Source organism: Ambystoma mexicanum, chromosome 7p, assembly GCF_040938575.1.
Source record: "Ambystoma mexicanum isolate Mex_15411 chromosome 7p, UKY_AmexF1_1, whole genome shotgun sequence".
NCBI classification, from domain to species: domain Eukaryota; kingdom Metazoa; phylum Chordata; class Amphibia; order Caudata; family Ambystomatidae; genus Ambystoma; species Ambystoma mexicanum.
In genome coordinates, this window is record NC_090939.1 from 295,370,444 (window position 1) to 295,384,998 (window position 14,555).

Here is a 14,555-nt window from a genome sequence, read left to right on the forward strand (position 1 = left end):
AATTTTGACATTTACAGCTCCCTCAGAGATGCATGGACATTCTCAGGGAGGCAAGGAAACCGAACACTTGTTGCTGCTATTCCAGTAAATGGAAACGGTTTGTTATTGGGTGTTTCCTCGAGCATCAACCCTGTTGATTGCTCTCCCACTCATATTGTCTTATACCTGACTCACTTACTAGACTCAGGTCTAGTCTTTAATTCCATTAAAGTTCACCTAGCCGCACTCTCCACCTACACTACGTCACAACATAAGGTGTCATGGTGGAAAGTCCCAGTTATTAAAGCCTTTATGGAGGGAGTGAAAAGAATTCCCCCTCCTGTATCTAACCCAGCTCCCGGATGGGACCTGAACGTCGTGTTAACCAGGCTAATGGGGAGGGGGGGGGGCTTCAAGCCCATGCATAGAGCGAGCCTTAAAGATCTCTCTTAAGACTGCTTTCTTAATAGCTATCACCTCCATCAGGAGAGTGAGTGAACTACAAGCGGTCTCTATCGTAGACCCCTTTATAACCGTTCACAAAGATGAGGTGGTTCTACGCACACACCCTAAGGTTTGCACCGAAATTCATTTCGAAGTTTCATGTCAACCAATCTATAGAACTACCAACGTTATTTCAGAACCCTTCAAACTTGGGAGAGAAGAGCCTGCACACACTTAATGTGCGCAGGGCGGTCATGTTTTATATGGAAGTAACTCGTCCACTAAGAGACTAATCAGTTGTTTGTCTCAGTGGCGGCAGGAAGAGAAGGAGATGCGGTTTCCAAATCCACTATCTCTAGATGAATTGTCCAGTGCATCACTCTTGTTTCCTCTTGCTAAGAGAGAACTGCCCTTCAAGCCTAGAGCACACTCTACTCGAGGCACTTGGGGCATCCATAGCGTTCATTGCAAATGTTCCCCTCAAGTCATGGGTGCACAACATACGGCCCGCGGGCCAGTTGCGGCCCGCCATGCCCTTTTGACCGACCGCGGCCGCCCTCCATTAGGAAAGTCTTTGTTGTCTTCCGGGCCGGTGAAAACACTGGCCCTCATTGGCTCAGCACACACACGCATCACGTTGCTCCTACGAGCCACGTAATGCGTGTGTGCTGCACCAATGGAGGGCCAGCACTACGGCTGGCGTGGCCCATAAGGCTTGATGCCGGAAGGCATTTCAGCCTTGGACCACGCCAGCCGTAGTGCGATTCCAGCGACTTCCAGCTTACCTGCCTGCCTTCCAGCACGTCTCCGGTAAGTGGTCTGTTTGTGTTTGTGTGTCTGGTTTGTTTTGCTTTGTTTGTGTGTATGAATGTTTGTGTTTGAATGTATTTTGAGTGTATGTTGAGATGCGGGGGTGGGGGGGGGTGTGTTGGATGTGTATGAATGTTTGTGTTTGAATGTATTTTGTGTATGTTGAGGGGTGGGGGGGGGGTGTGTCGGATGTGTATGAATGTTTGCGTTTGAATGTATTTTGTGTGTATGTTGAGATGTGGGGGTCGGGGGGTGTCGGATGTGTATGAATGTTTGTATTTGAATGTATTTTGTGTGTATGTTGAGATGCGGGGGTCGGGGGGTGTCGGATGTGTATGAATGTTTTGATTTGAATGTTTTTTGTGTGCTGAGTTGGGGGGTGGGGGTTCGGGTCTGTATGGGTGCATGTTTGTGTGTGTGCTGAGTTGGGGGGGTGGGGGGTTTGGGTCTGTATGGGTGCATGCTTGTGTGTGTGCTGAGTTGGGGGGGTGGGGGGTTTGGGTCTGTATGGGTGCATGCTTGTGTGTGTGCTGAGTTGGGGGGTGGGGGGTTTGGGTCTGTATGGGTGCATGCTTGTGTGTGTGCTGAGTTGGGGGGGTGGGGGGTTTGGGTCTGTATGGGTGCATGCTTGTGTGTGTGCTGAGTTGGGGGGGTGGGGGGTTTGGGTCTGTATGGGTGCATGCTTGAGTGTGTGCTGAGTTGGGGGGTTTGGGTCTGTATGGGTGCATGCTTGAGTGTGTTTGGGGCATAGTGTTTGTTTGGGGTTGGGAGCCATGGGGCATAGTGTTTGGTTGGGGGTGAGGGGCCCATGGGGCATAGTGTTTGGTTGGGGGTGAGGGGGCCACGGGGCATAGTGTTTGTTTGGCGGTGAGGGGGCCACGGGGCATAGTGTTTGTTTGGGGTTGGGAGCCACGGGGCATAGTGTTTGGGGGTGAGGGGGCCATGGGGCAAAGTGTTTGGTTGGCGGTGAGGGACAGGGGGCATAGTGTTTGGTTGGGGGTGGGGGCCATGGGGCATAGTGTTTGGTTGGGGGTGAGGGGGCCACGGGGCATAGTGTTTGTTTGGGGTTGGGAGCCATGGGGCATAGTGTTTGGGGGTGAGGGGGCCATGGGGCATAGTGTTTGGTTGGCGGTGATGGACAGGGGGCATAGTGTTTGGTTGGGGGTGGGGGCCATGGGGCATAGTGTTTGGTTGGGGGTGAGGGACAGGGGGCATAGTGTTTGCTTGGGGGGTGAGGGGCCCATGGGGCATAGTGTTTGGTTGGGGGTGAGGGGGCCATGGGGCATAGTGTTTGGTTGGGGGTGAGGGGACCATGGGGCATAGTGTTTGGTTGGGGGTGGGGGCCATGGGGCATAGTGTTTGGTTGGGGGTGAGGGACAGGGGGCATAGTGTTTGCTTGGGGGGTGAGGGGCCCATGGGGCATAGTGTTTGGTTGGGGGTGAGGGGGCCATGGGGCATAGTGTTTGGTTGGGGGTGAGGGGACCATGGGGCATAGTGTTTGGTTGGGGGTGGGAGCCATGGGGCATAGTGTTTGGTTGGGGGTGAGGGACAGGGGGCATAGTGTTTGCTTGGGGGGTGAGGGGCCCATGGGGCATAGTGTTTGGTTGGGGGTGAGGGGGCCATGGGGCATAGTGTTTGGTTGGGGGTGAGGGGACCATGGGGCATAGTGTTTGGTTGGGGGTGGGAGCCATGGGGCATAGTGTTGCACTCCAAGAGTGAACTCAATAATAAAGCTAAAACAGGCACAGTTAGGAGATGTACATCCTTTGCTTTTTTGAGGAAACCTGACTCAACGAAGGCCATACTCCTCTTGGGTAACCCAAACAGCAAACTATAGCAGTCCAAAATAACGGAATGTCCAATCAAGGGTCAATAAAATATATATAATTTAATTAAATAGACGATATACAATAAATCGAAATAAATGATAGCAATGGAAAATGTGTAGTACAAAATGTAAGTTTGAAATGCAATAAAAATCGTTACCCCTCAAAAACATATCTTTTTCCATGTGTTTAATACAAATTGGGGGTTGAAAAAGCCTCCTGACATGTCCCGCCTACCGCCCCGCCCACTTTTACTTTTCGGCCCACTATAGCCCTCATGTAAGGTACTTTCGGCCCTCTGTCAAAATCAGTTGTGCACCCCTGCCTCAAGTCCATTTGCAAAGCCGCAACCTGGAGTTCTGTACACACCTTTACAAAACACTATTGTCTAGATGCTCATTCTAGATCTGATTCCCATTTGGGACAAGCAGTACTAAGACACCTTTTCTCTACTGTTCCTTCTCACAACCCACCTCCAACTCCGGGTACTGCCCGCTAGTCTATGCACAGCATGTTATTCTAAGTAGATTAGCATACATCAGATGACAATGCATTACTTACCGTAAAAGCATTTCTGATGGTTGTATCTGCTTAGATTCACATGCGCCCACCCTTACTCCCCGCTTGGATGGAAGGAACATAGACGTCTTATTACTTTCTCTCTTTTCTGTACTCACTCACGTTACTCATAAGGTTCCCTCATTGCAGAAAAAATACAATCAGAGGGACCTCGACGCGTGAGGGATTTTGGGTACACCACACGTCACTATAGGGATAGTGTTACAGAAACGCCTTTGTCGACGTCCCCTTTTCGACTTTTGGAAAAAAAGATGCAATACTCTGCGGTGACCACTGGATGTCGGACAGCATGTGAATCTAAGCAGATACAACCATCAGAAATGCTTTTACGGTAAGTAATGCATGCCATTCATGAGTACTTGCGCGACAACACCATGATTTAAAATGATGCTTGTAATTTGTGCGCTTGAAAATAAAGTTTGTAAAAAAAAAAAGTTACATGAGATTAGGATAAGGGGCTACTAGCTAACCCCCCCAGCACTCTGCATAAGATGGTGTCTGCTGGACCTACAAAGATATTTCACTTTACTATTCTTGAAGGTTGTTCTCACAAGAAAAGGTAGTTAACCTTATGAGAAATCTAAAAGGATTTCTGTGACACTGTTTCCATACAAAAAAGCAGATGCCTATGGAGTTGGGCAGACTCCAAAAACAGTGAAAACACCAAATCCAAATAAGGTATAAATACATGAGTGAGAAAGGTCTCACTCAATCCAGGGTTAAAATTAAAAAGTCCTAAGTCAAGCAAAGGAGCTGGGGGTCTCTAAGGTTGAAGGGAATTGGCACAGAAATGAAAATTCTCCCTAACCTGCAGGGACCACAATGCTGTTTCGCCAAGATTTGGGAATAGTCTGCGTCTCGAAAAAGAGCCAGCACAATGTTTGGCCCTATATGTATCAAAGAGTTGTGATATTACCTGTTTGTAGCGATTTTTCACTGTGTGTTTTGGCCCCAAGTAAAGTATTTATATACCTGATTGTCGAAGTGTAATCTTTGACTGCTGCACTGTGTACTCCATGTGGACCCCATACAAGCGCACTCCCTCTTGAGACTTGGCTTAGACCACTCACCTTGCTATCTTGAACTGGTTTAACTGCAGCTCCCATAGTTGTCCCTGTCACAATATAGGTTGGCCTTCTATCCAGGCCAGAGTAAAGAAAATAGTCCTAACACCAATGCAATTGTTTTCTTGAAACGTAATGTTACGTTTACCATGTAATGCTCAGACTTCTATGGTCTACCAAATTTGCAGAAATCCACAGGGCTTGGTCTTTATCTGCAGGTAAGCACTTTACAATTGTCACACAATCAGAAAAAAAATGTCCAGTGCTTGAAAAACAAATGTTGCAAGTCATTTATTTTTGTAAAGCATATTCAGCTTTTGTAACTTGCATACAGTCATTCGGAATTAATCCTGCAACCTTTCGTCCACACTGCTAAAGAGAATGGGGGAGGTCAGCTCACCTGTGATTTGGGGCCTTTTATTAAATTGATGGCACTGAGGCATTTGCCTCAGTGGGTGCACATTTATTTACCTTGCATGTGGTTTAGCAAACCCAAGCCAAAGAACAATTTGTATATGAAAGTAGTCATTTGATAATTGAAGCATGTGATAAACCGTATTTGTAGATTTATTTGTAAAGTGTTGCAATTGTTTTGAATACCCCTAGTGTTGGACTTGTTTAATTACTGTTAGTCCCCATGCATGTTCTGGCCAAGCAAATTAATATTTTTTTTTCCATACGTTTACTCTGACGAAATAAACATTTTTTTGTAGGGCACTGTGCTGATTAAAAGTGCAGATGAACTTATGAATTTTAGCAAAGGAGAGGAAAACCTCATGGAATTGCAAGTGAAAGCCATTGCTGATGCAGGTGCAAACATAATAGTGACGGGTGGAAAAGTTGCAGACATGGCGCTCCACTATGCCAATAAATACAATATCATGGTAGTCCGGTAAGTGTGAAAAAATGCGATGACAAAACTACAGTTTAGTATTCTATTCATCATTTGCATATGTTCATTAATTTCCCCCAAATCAGTACCACTGCACGTGAAGTATACTCTGTAGTGAAGAACCTGCTGCTTTTGGGGGGGGGGGGTATTTCCTGGGGCTTTGGTTCAAGCTGGAGGTCTCCACTCTGACCTTGGCAAATGAACAATATTGAAGGTCTGTAAGTAATTGAAGATTCTGAGGATGTTGTCCCTTCTCTAGGGGGAGGGGACCTTCCCCCATGCTGCCAGGGTGGTGCGTTCACAGTATAATAATCCCTGTAGGGGTGGTATACCGAGGGAGGATGTTGGGTAAGATTTTAACTTTAGAGCTAAATCTATCTCACTTGTGAGAATCCCAGAACATTTTGCTGGACTGGTTGATTATTTTTCCCTGTAACTCAGTGAGTGGGAACCTTTTTCCACACTCGCAGATCATTTTGCTCTTTTCATGGGTGTCCTTTTTAAAACCCTCCATAGTGTTCTTTTAATTTTATCCTCTTTGACAACTTTTGGTTAATACCTTTTTCTCCAGCATGGGGTCTGGCATGGATTCACATGCTCATGAATATTCCCCTTCGTCAGGCTGGGAATCCTCAGTAAAGAAAAAAATCAGTTTCACTACTGAACTGTCTTCTAAGACCTTTTGAGGGTGCTCTGGCGACGGGGGCCCAACATAAGGCAAAGCACTGAGCCCGGGAGCGCCGTTGGGATGGCTCCTCGGTGGCCAGGTCAGGAACAGCATCTCTGGCACCCTCTACCACGAGCCAACGCTCCGGGTCAGCCAAGAAGAGAAAGTCAGACCATCCGGGTAAGCTTCTGGAGAAGTCCCAGCCGACTCCGACGGAGAAAGCCAAGGAGGAACGGGGCACAAGCCTTCCCCCAGCCCCATGGTGAAGGCATCCAAGGTCGTGAAGGCCCAGGTTCACCAGGCAAAGTTCTCCCTGGAAGGAGTAGTGGTGTCCCTAGCGAAGGCCGTGGATGCGGACTCGCAGGAGGCTGTCCCAAAGAAGAGTTTCCCTGCCTGCTCGGAGGTAATCGTCTTTTCTCCAGCATGGAGTCTGGCAAGGATTCACATGCTCCATGAATATTCCCCGTCGTCAGGCTGGGAATCCTTGGTAAAGAAAAACTCTGTTTCGTTTCTGAAACGTCTTTATCCTAATAACCAATCACTGGTCTCTGGGACATATTGCCCCCAGCCAATGACTGCCCTCTATTTAAGCCCCTCTTCTGGCAGCCATCTTCAGATTTTTACCACACGTTCAAGTGTTGGGAGTCCTTATGCTATACCTCTCGAGCTTTTACTGCGGTATGCAATTTTTTTAAATTCAACAATTGGGCTCCTGGCTTGGAGCCTATTCTACCCAGGAGGGTTGCTTAGGAGACACAAGTTACAGTTGAATAGGTCCAAGATAATTGTTGCTCAAAATATACTCCTACTCCTTGTCACCCTCTGCATATATAAAGAAAATCACTTTTTCATACTCTTTGTGAAACCAGTCTCGTTTTTTTTTATATCTAGAGTTGTGTAAATCAACATAAAATGGGCATTTAAGAGATATGACATCAAATGGTGCTTAACCGGAAGTACAGACAAATATTACCACCACACAGAACCAAACATATTTTGGCAAAACCGCCAATTTGTGTGTAAGACAAACTTGATCTCAAGGAAAATCCTGTGTGGCTGCAGAACTCGCACACCGTCTGCCGCTTGAGCGAGCAGGTTCGTCTCAAAGTGCTGAGTCACTGAGGAGATCGCGGGGGCCTGGCTGCAAAGCTCACCTTTACTGAGAGCCCACCTAAACGGCTGAAACACCTTGGTGTAGATGCACTACCCCAACCACAGTGCATTGACGCTGTTTAATACAAAGAGAATTTTTGTCTTTTCTGTGTTGTTACAATGTTGAATTGTTTATACTATAATATGTGAATTCTCTGACGAACCACAATTGAGGTTGAGTTTGTCTTACACACACACACACACACACACACACACACACATTGGCTGTTTTGCCCAAAAATGTTTGGTTCTGTGTGTTGTAAATATTTTTGTCTGTACTTCCGGTTAAGCACCATTTGATGTCATATCTCTTAAATGTCCATTTTATGTTGATTTACTCCACTCTAGATATAAATAAACGAGATTGGTTTCACAGAGTATGAAAAAGTGATTCATTCTTTATATATGCAGAGGGTGACAAGGAGTAGGAGTATATTTTGAGCAAACTTTATCTTGGACCTATTCAACTGCGGTTTTATATAAAAAATAAATAAAATACTTTTGCTCTATTTTTCGGTCAATCGAGCCTCAAGCTCCATCAACACTCTAACAGGGACCTGTTTTTCTGACCTTTCGACATCCCCTCGAGGGCGATTTCTTTTTTTTTTCTTCAACTTCACTTCTCTGAGGAATCCAGAAGACTCTGGGAGGCCTACACCGTGTAGACATGGCCGAAGATAAAAAAAAACTTGACTCCTTTGTTCAGGATCTGCCCAGGGTGCGGGCTACGGAACATATTCCTGGAGGATGGGCACTCCATGTGCCTTTATTGCCTACATATGGACAACTCTCAGGGGGCCTGTGCGTTCTGCAAGGTCATGTTCTCCCGCACCATGAAAGACCGTCACAAGCGGCTCGCTGAGTGACTGGAGGTGAGGAACCCGCTGGCAGGTGAGCCCTGGCAACGTATTTCTCCCAAGAGAAAGTCTGAGCGGTCTTCGAAGACCTTTCAGGGCGCTCCGGCGACGGGGCCCAACATAAGGCAAAGCTCAGTGGGCACCGGGAGTGCTGTTGGTATGGACTCCGCGGCAGCCGATTCCGTCAACCACAAGCCAGCACTTCGGCGATGAAGAGGAAGTCGGATCACCCGGGTAAGCTTCTGGAGAAGGCCCGATTGACTCCGATGGAGAAAGCCATGGGGGAGCGAGGCGCTGAGCCATTAAGGCGGCCAAAGCTCTCGCCATCGTGGCCTGCTACGACATGGAGCTCTGGTTTAAAATCGCCCCTCTCCTGGACTTCCTTCCAGACCAGAGGACGGAGGCCCTTGAAATCCTGCAAGAAGGTGAGGTGGCTTCGGACCATGCCATCACGGTGGCCAGACATCGCTGACACCAGGTTCTGCCAGATGGGCAATGACGTTTGCCTTCGATGGCGTAGTTGGCTCAGAGCCACCAACTTCCGTCAGGGCGAGGGTATTGGACATGCCCTTCAACGGGGACAACTTGTTCGGCAAGACGGTGGACGAGTCACTGCAGGTCATCAAGGCAGACTCAGACAGCCTGTGCCTTGGGCACAATCCAGCAACAACGGCCGGCCTTTTGGTCCTCCGGAAGCAGGTCCCAGGGTGACTCCAAAGGATTTGGTGGCAGCTCTTCTTCATACCGTCAAGCGGCCTGTTCTTCGTCACAGGAGGCCTACAGAGGCTGCAACAAGGCCGGAGGAAATGGTCATCGTCGCCAAGGGGCGCAAGGTGGTACGGCCTCGGCGAAGCGGGACTGAACCGGCCGTGACGTCGGGCCACCACACGAGCACTCCGATAGGAGGGCGGCTGGCGATCCTCATCAGCGTGTGGAAGTCCATCTCCACCGACCGTTGGGTGCTGGACGCCCTGGCCCACGGGCACACCCTGGAATTTCAACGGAAGTGCCCGCGCATTCCACTAGTGGCTAGGAAGGAAAACCATGTCCCTCAACTTCTGCTGGAGGTATGGGCCATGCTGAAAAAGGGCGCGATAGAACTCGTCCCAAAAAGGCTCCAGGGGAGTGTACTCCTGGTACTTCCTCATCAGAAAGAAGACGGGCGGTTGGAGGCCCATACTAGACCTCTGCCGCCTCAACAAGTACATCAGGTCCCAGAGTTTTGGATGGTCACCCTTCAGCACGTGCTGGGACAACTGGAAGAAGGGGATTTCCTATCGTCTCTGGACCTGAAGGATGCCTATTTCCACATCTGCATTCAAGTTTCTGCGCTTCGTGTTCCAAGGGCAGCATTACCAATTCACGGCGCTTCCCTTCCGATTGAAATCGGAACCAAGGGTTTTCACCAAGTGTATGGCACCAGTGGCGGCGCGGTTGCGCCTGCAGAGGATTCACGTCTACCCCTACCTGCACAATTGGCTCAAGCGAGCAAAGTCGACGGAGGCTGCCGTCAAGCACACGGTGAGGACTGTTCGGCTACTCGCGGAACTGGGGTTCTCGATAAACTTTGCAAAAGTCCTGCTTGGTGCCATCGCAGGACGTGCTGTTTCTGGAGTCCCGGCTCAACACTGTGTTGTGTCTGGCGTTCCCGTCGGAGGAGAGGATAGCGGCCATCCTAGGCAAGGTACAATGGCTGTTGACCTTGAAGATCGCAAGGGTGATGGCCATGTCCCTCCTCGGCATGTCGTCGTGCATTTACCTTGTGCGCCTGTGCAGGCTGCAGATGCAACAGTTGTAGGAGTTTCTCGACCCCGTTTGGATCCAGGTATCGGGAAGCTACGAGTACAACATCACCCTCTAGAGTTTGTCGAGTGATTCGGTGGTGGGATGTCCATCTGTCGGCGGGCACGGATTTCCAGGCCCTCCTCACCAGGAGACTGTCATGATGGATGCATCCCTGGAGGAAGAGGACGCAAGAGGCCTGTGGCTACCAGAGGAGAAGTTGTTGCACATCAAAATTCTGGAGCTACAGGGCTTGTTTTGGGCCCTCTTCCGTCTCTCAAAGGCAAAGTGGTGCGGATTTTCACCACCATAATGTTTTACATCCGGAAGCAGGGGGGCACCAGATCCCTGGTGCTTTCCAAAGAGGCGCAGGACCTATGGTGATGGGCGGTCGCACAGGAGATGTTCCTCGTCCCATTTCAGCTGGCAGGAGTGAAGAACACTGTGGCAGACTCTCAGCGGGGAACTGCGCTCATGCCACCAAGTGGATCTTCTATTCAGACGATGGGGCAATCCCCAGATCGATCACCAAGTGCCGGAGGCTCGCCAGCAGGTTCTCCCAGCCGGGGAGCATGGGTGATGCATGCTCCTTCCCATGGGATGGGCTATTCCTGTGTTTACCCCATTGGCATTGCTTCTGCGAATCATCGATCAGCTCAGACGGTCCCGGTGTAGGATGATACTCGTTGCACCGGCGTGGCCGAGGCAGATATGGTACCCGGACCTTCTGGACATGTCGGCGTCCCTCCAGTCAAGCTTCTAGCGGACGCAGATCTTCTCGCCAGGGAAGGAAGCGCGATTCTGCACCACGACCCAGGGTCGCTGAACTTGCAGGCCTGGCTCCTGCAGCGCTAGAGTTTGGTGGATACGATCTCCTGGCGGACTGCAAGGAGGTGCTTGCTAAGGCCAGGGCTTAGTCTACACTGAAATGCTACGGGCATAAGTGGAAGAGGTTCGCTGTCTGGTGCCGTGCACAGAAGCTCGACCCTCTACGGATTACGGCCCCGCATGTGGTGCTGTATTTACTGTTGCTGGCCAAGGCAGGATTGGCCCATGCTTTGATCAAGGTTATCTGACAGCTATCTCCCGCTACACCAGCACTCTGGGTCGGTCGTCGTTATGGTCGCACCGCCTGGTCAAGGAATTCATAAAAGGACTTGTTTGTTCCCGCCGGTGAAGGCTCCGGCCCCGGCGTGGGAGCTTAATGTGGTGCTGACAAGGCTCGTGGATCCCCTGTTCAAGCCTCTGCATTCGGCGCTGCTGAAGTTTTTATCCTGGAAAACAGTGTTTCTTGTGGCCATCACTTCTGCACGACGAGTGGGAGAGTTTCAGGCCCTCTCTTGTAAACCACCGTACTTGACATTCCACGAGACGAGGGTGGTGCTGCGGATGCACCCTCCTTTATGCCCAAGGTGCCGTCGGACTTCCATCTCAACGAGCCCTTGGTGTTACCTGTTTTCTTCCCATCACCGGCTGAGAGGTCTTTGCACTCACTGGATGGTGCTAGAGCGCCGAAGTTCTACGTGCACCGCTCTGTTTTCGGAAGGCATCACAGCTATTTGTGAACTTTGGCTTTTTAAACCAAAGTAAGGCCATCTCCAAGACTTCCATTTCCAGGTGGCTCTCCGGCTGCATTACCCATTGTCACCGACTGACCGACCGTTGCCTGGCCATCAGAGCCCATTCAACCAGAGGTATCACTGCAACAACGGCGTTCCTGTCTGATGTGCCCCTGATGGACATCTGTAGGGCTGCTACGTGGAGCTCGACGCACACCTTTGCGAAATTCTACTGCGTCGACTGGGATTCCAGGGAGGAGTCCAGAGTCGGCCAAGCAGTGCTGCGCAACCTGTTTGCTTGAAGGTGAGCCTGGTGCGGAGGTAAGAGATGCTGAATGTTGAGATGTTGAAATGCTTAATGCTGCTCCTTGCCACCTCCTGTGGTTGTGCATGTGTACTGCTATGTAGTATTTATTTATGAGCATGTGAATCCATGCCAGACCCCATGCTGGAGAAGGAACAAGTTACTTACCTGTAACTGTTCTCCTTCAAGCCCGGGTGTTAGGCGTGATAAACATTGGGAACCTTCGAGGCCCCGTTCGGACAAGGCTTCAGGTGATCACCAGGCACTGCTAGGTCCAGGTCGTGGCCTTCGTCTCGGTGAAGTCGTCAAAGCCTGTAAAAGCTTGAAGGCGTTGGCGCCATGCCCGTTGTGCTACCTGTCGGGGCTTCACCCACGGTCCAGCCCTCTAAGCAGTCAGAGCTGTCGACGCCTTCGATGCAGTCTATGCCCAATTTGCCAGTGGAGGTCCCTGTGGTTGTGGACCCAAGGAAGGCTCCTTCTAAATCTGTGAAGCCTGTGGCTGACCAGAGGTGTACTCCTTTTCCAAGAAAGGACTTATTTCAGTCCCTTCAGAACATTTGAGGATGAAGGAAGGTCTGATGAGGATGTTGGTCCTTTTGGTCTTCCATATGGATTTCGAATGTCCCAGACTGTCTCTTCTGAAGAGTCGGGATGGAGGATTTGTGTCAGTCTTTGCATGATGCCAGTGGCCTTGACACTTCCCCTGAGATGGAGTTCAGCAAACCAGATCCGGGGGATCATGCAGATCCCGGGGGAGAATGATGAGTGTTAGGTAAGATTTGCACAGAACTGGTAAATCTTCCTGACCTCGGTCAACCACAGAACTTTTTGCTTTACTAGTGTGATATGTTTCCATAATACCTCAGTGAGTGGGAACCTTTTTCCACACTCACATAATCTTTAATTCTTTTTATGGGTATCATTTCTAAGCCTCTCCTTAGTGTCTTTTTAAAGTTATCCTCTTTAACAACTTATTGGCAATAAGTGCCTGTTGTTACTGGGTTGCCCTAGGGGATCGCCTTTTAATTTTCTTGTGCTAACCTTGAGTGAACTACAGTTCCCCAGGGTAGAAAGGATCTTTGGATCCCTTTTTACATTTTATTCTGTGAAGCCAGCCCACCCCACCTTATGGGGAGTGCTAGGGAGATACAATGTATCCCCTTTAACATTAAAACTGTAACAATTCTGTTAAAGTGACGAGCTTACCTTCAGTGGCTGGTGGCAGTGATACCTTGTATTAATTTGGTGCACCTTTACCGCGGTTTGTGTTCAGCTCCAATCAGGACAGCCAGCCCCGTCCCCATTCAAGCAAGGCGTAAAACAAAGGGCTGCAGAGATTTATACTCCGGTTCTGGCGCACTCTACTCACTTCAGACCTGGGGACGGCAAGTGTACGAAATTCAGTGTGAGGGTGCCGTGAACACAGGGCTAGCGATGTACCAAGTTTCAAGGGCCTCCTCGAAACGGTGGCGGTATCAGGGCAAAGAGTCTGCATAAACTGGTCATGCCACTGGTTGGCCCAGGGACACTTCCGAGAAGACTGACTTGCAGGTTTTGATGAAGGTGCAGAGAATAGTTGGTCCCGCTATTCCAATGGGTCGAAGCGTCTTTGCAGACCTAGGACTAACAGATGCAGAGGGGTCCCACGGGACGACAGCGGGCTCAGGGTGCCAAACCTTCCAGCGGTTCCTCGACTCTCCTTCTTAGATTCAGGATACTTGGATCCTATTCTTTGTTCTGTAAGAACTCCAGAGATCGACGTGGTACAGGTGTTTGGTGCCTTCTCTTATACAGAATCTCCATTGCGCCAAAACGAAGAGGACCTTATGGGAGATCTGCTCACATACAGGCATACCATATGTGGACCAATCACAGACCACGGTGGTCCCGGGCATTCACAGCACTCCAGACTCTCTGGCACCCAGGATGTGTATTGGAACCAGACGTTCCAGCCCAAATCTTGGAGGCGCACGCACAAGGCATGCAGAAGCCCGCGAAAGCTTGGCGTTTCGCAGGAGAATGCATGCCCAAATAAGGACTGGCCCAGGTCGGCTCGACCTGGGGAAGGTGAAGAGGCAAGATGGCAGGACAAAGAACCTTGTGGCATGGCCATTTTGGAGCCAGGCCACCTATTCATGCCAAACGCAGTAATACCAGTTTACCTTGCAGGAAAGGGTCAAAAATATACGTAATAAGCAGCCACCAGCCCTGTCCAAGGCACAGCTGCACGTTGCCTAAAAATCCTTAGAGTATGTAGGCCCTTTGGAAATGACTTAATAGACCAAGTGTACTGTACTGGAAGGTACATTGTACACTGGTTACTTGTTGCAGAAGAGTTGCAACAGACTAAGGGAAATAAAAGTCTCCCAGTACTGACTGTCTTACGAGCATGTCAGTTTCCCCATTAAAAAGTGAGCGAAAAGCCCAGAGGAGTGCAGCAGAAGGCTGGGCTCCTCTGGTAACGTCAGACTATGGTGTTTAAAATCAGCAAAAAGTTGGGGGGTACACAACTGGAGGGAAAATTGAAATGGAAATCTTTCCTGACACCTGGGTTGGTACAGGCATCCGGTACAGTTTGATTACGATGATTTTACAGACCTTTTGGATCCGGGTCCGTCCACTGACCCGGTGCCACTCCTG

The 14,555-nt window shown here is 49.7% G+C and overlaps 1 protein-coding gene across 2 annotated transcripts in view; it reads left to right on the plus strand.

Moving 5' to 3' along the window:
- CCT8 (chaperonin containing TCP1 subunit 8) overlaps positions 1-14,555 on the plus strand; it is a 403,324-nt gene that overhangs the window by 151,297 nt on the left and 237,472 nt on the right. For both annotated transcript variants that reach the window (XM_069636365.1, XM_069636366.1), the window contains exon 8: positions 5,416-5,594. In XM_069636365.1, the coding sequence (XP_069492466.1) occupies positions 5,416-5,594 (179 nt within the window). The remainder of the gene's footprint in view (positions 1-5,415; positions 5,595-14,555) is intronic.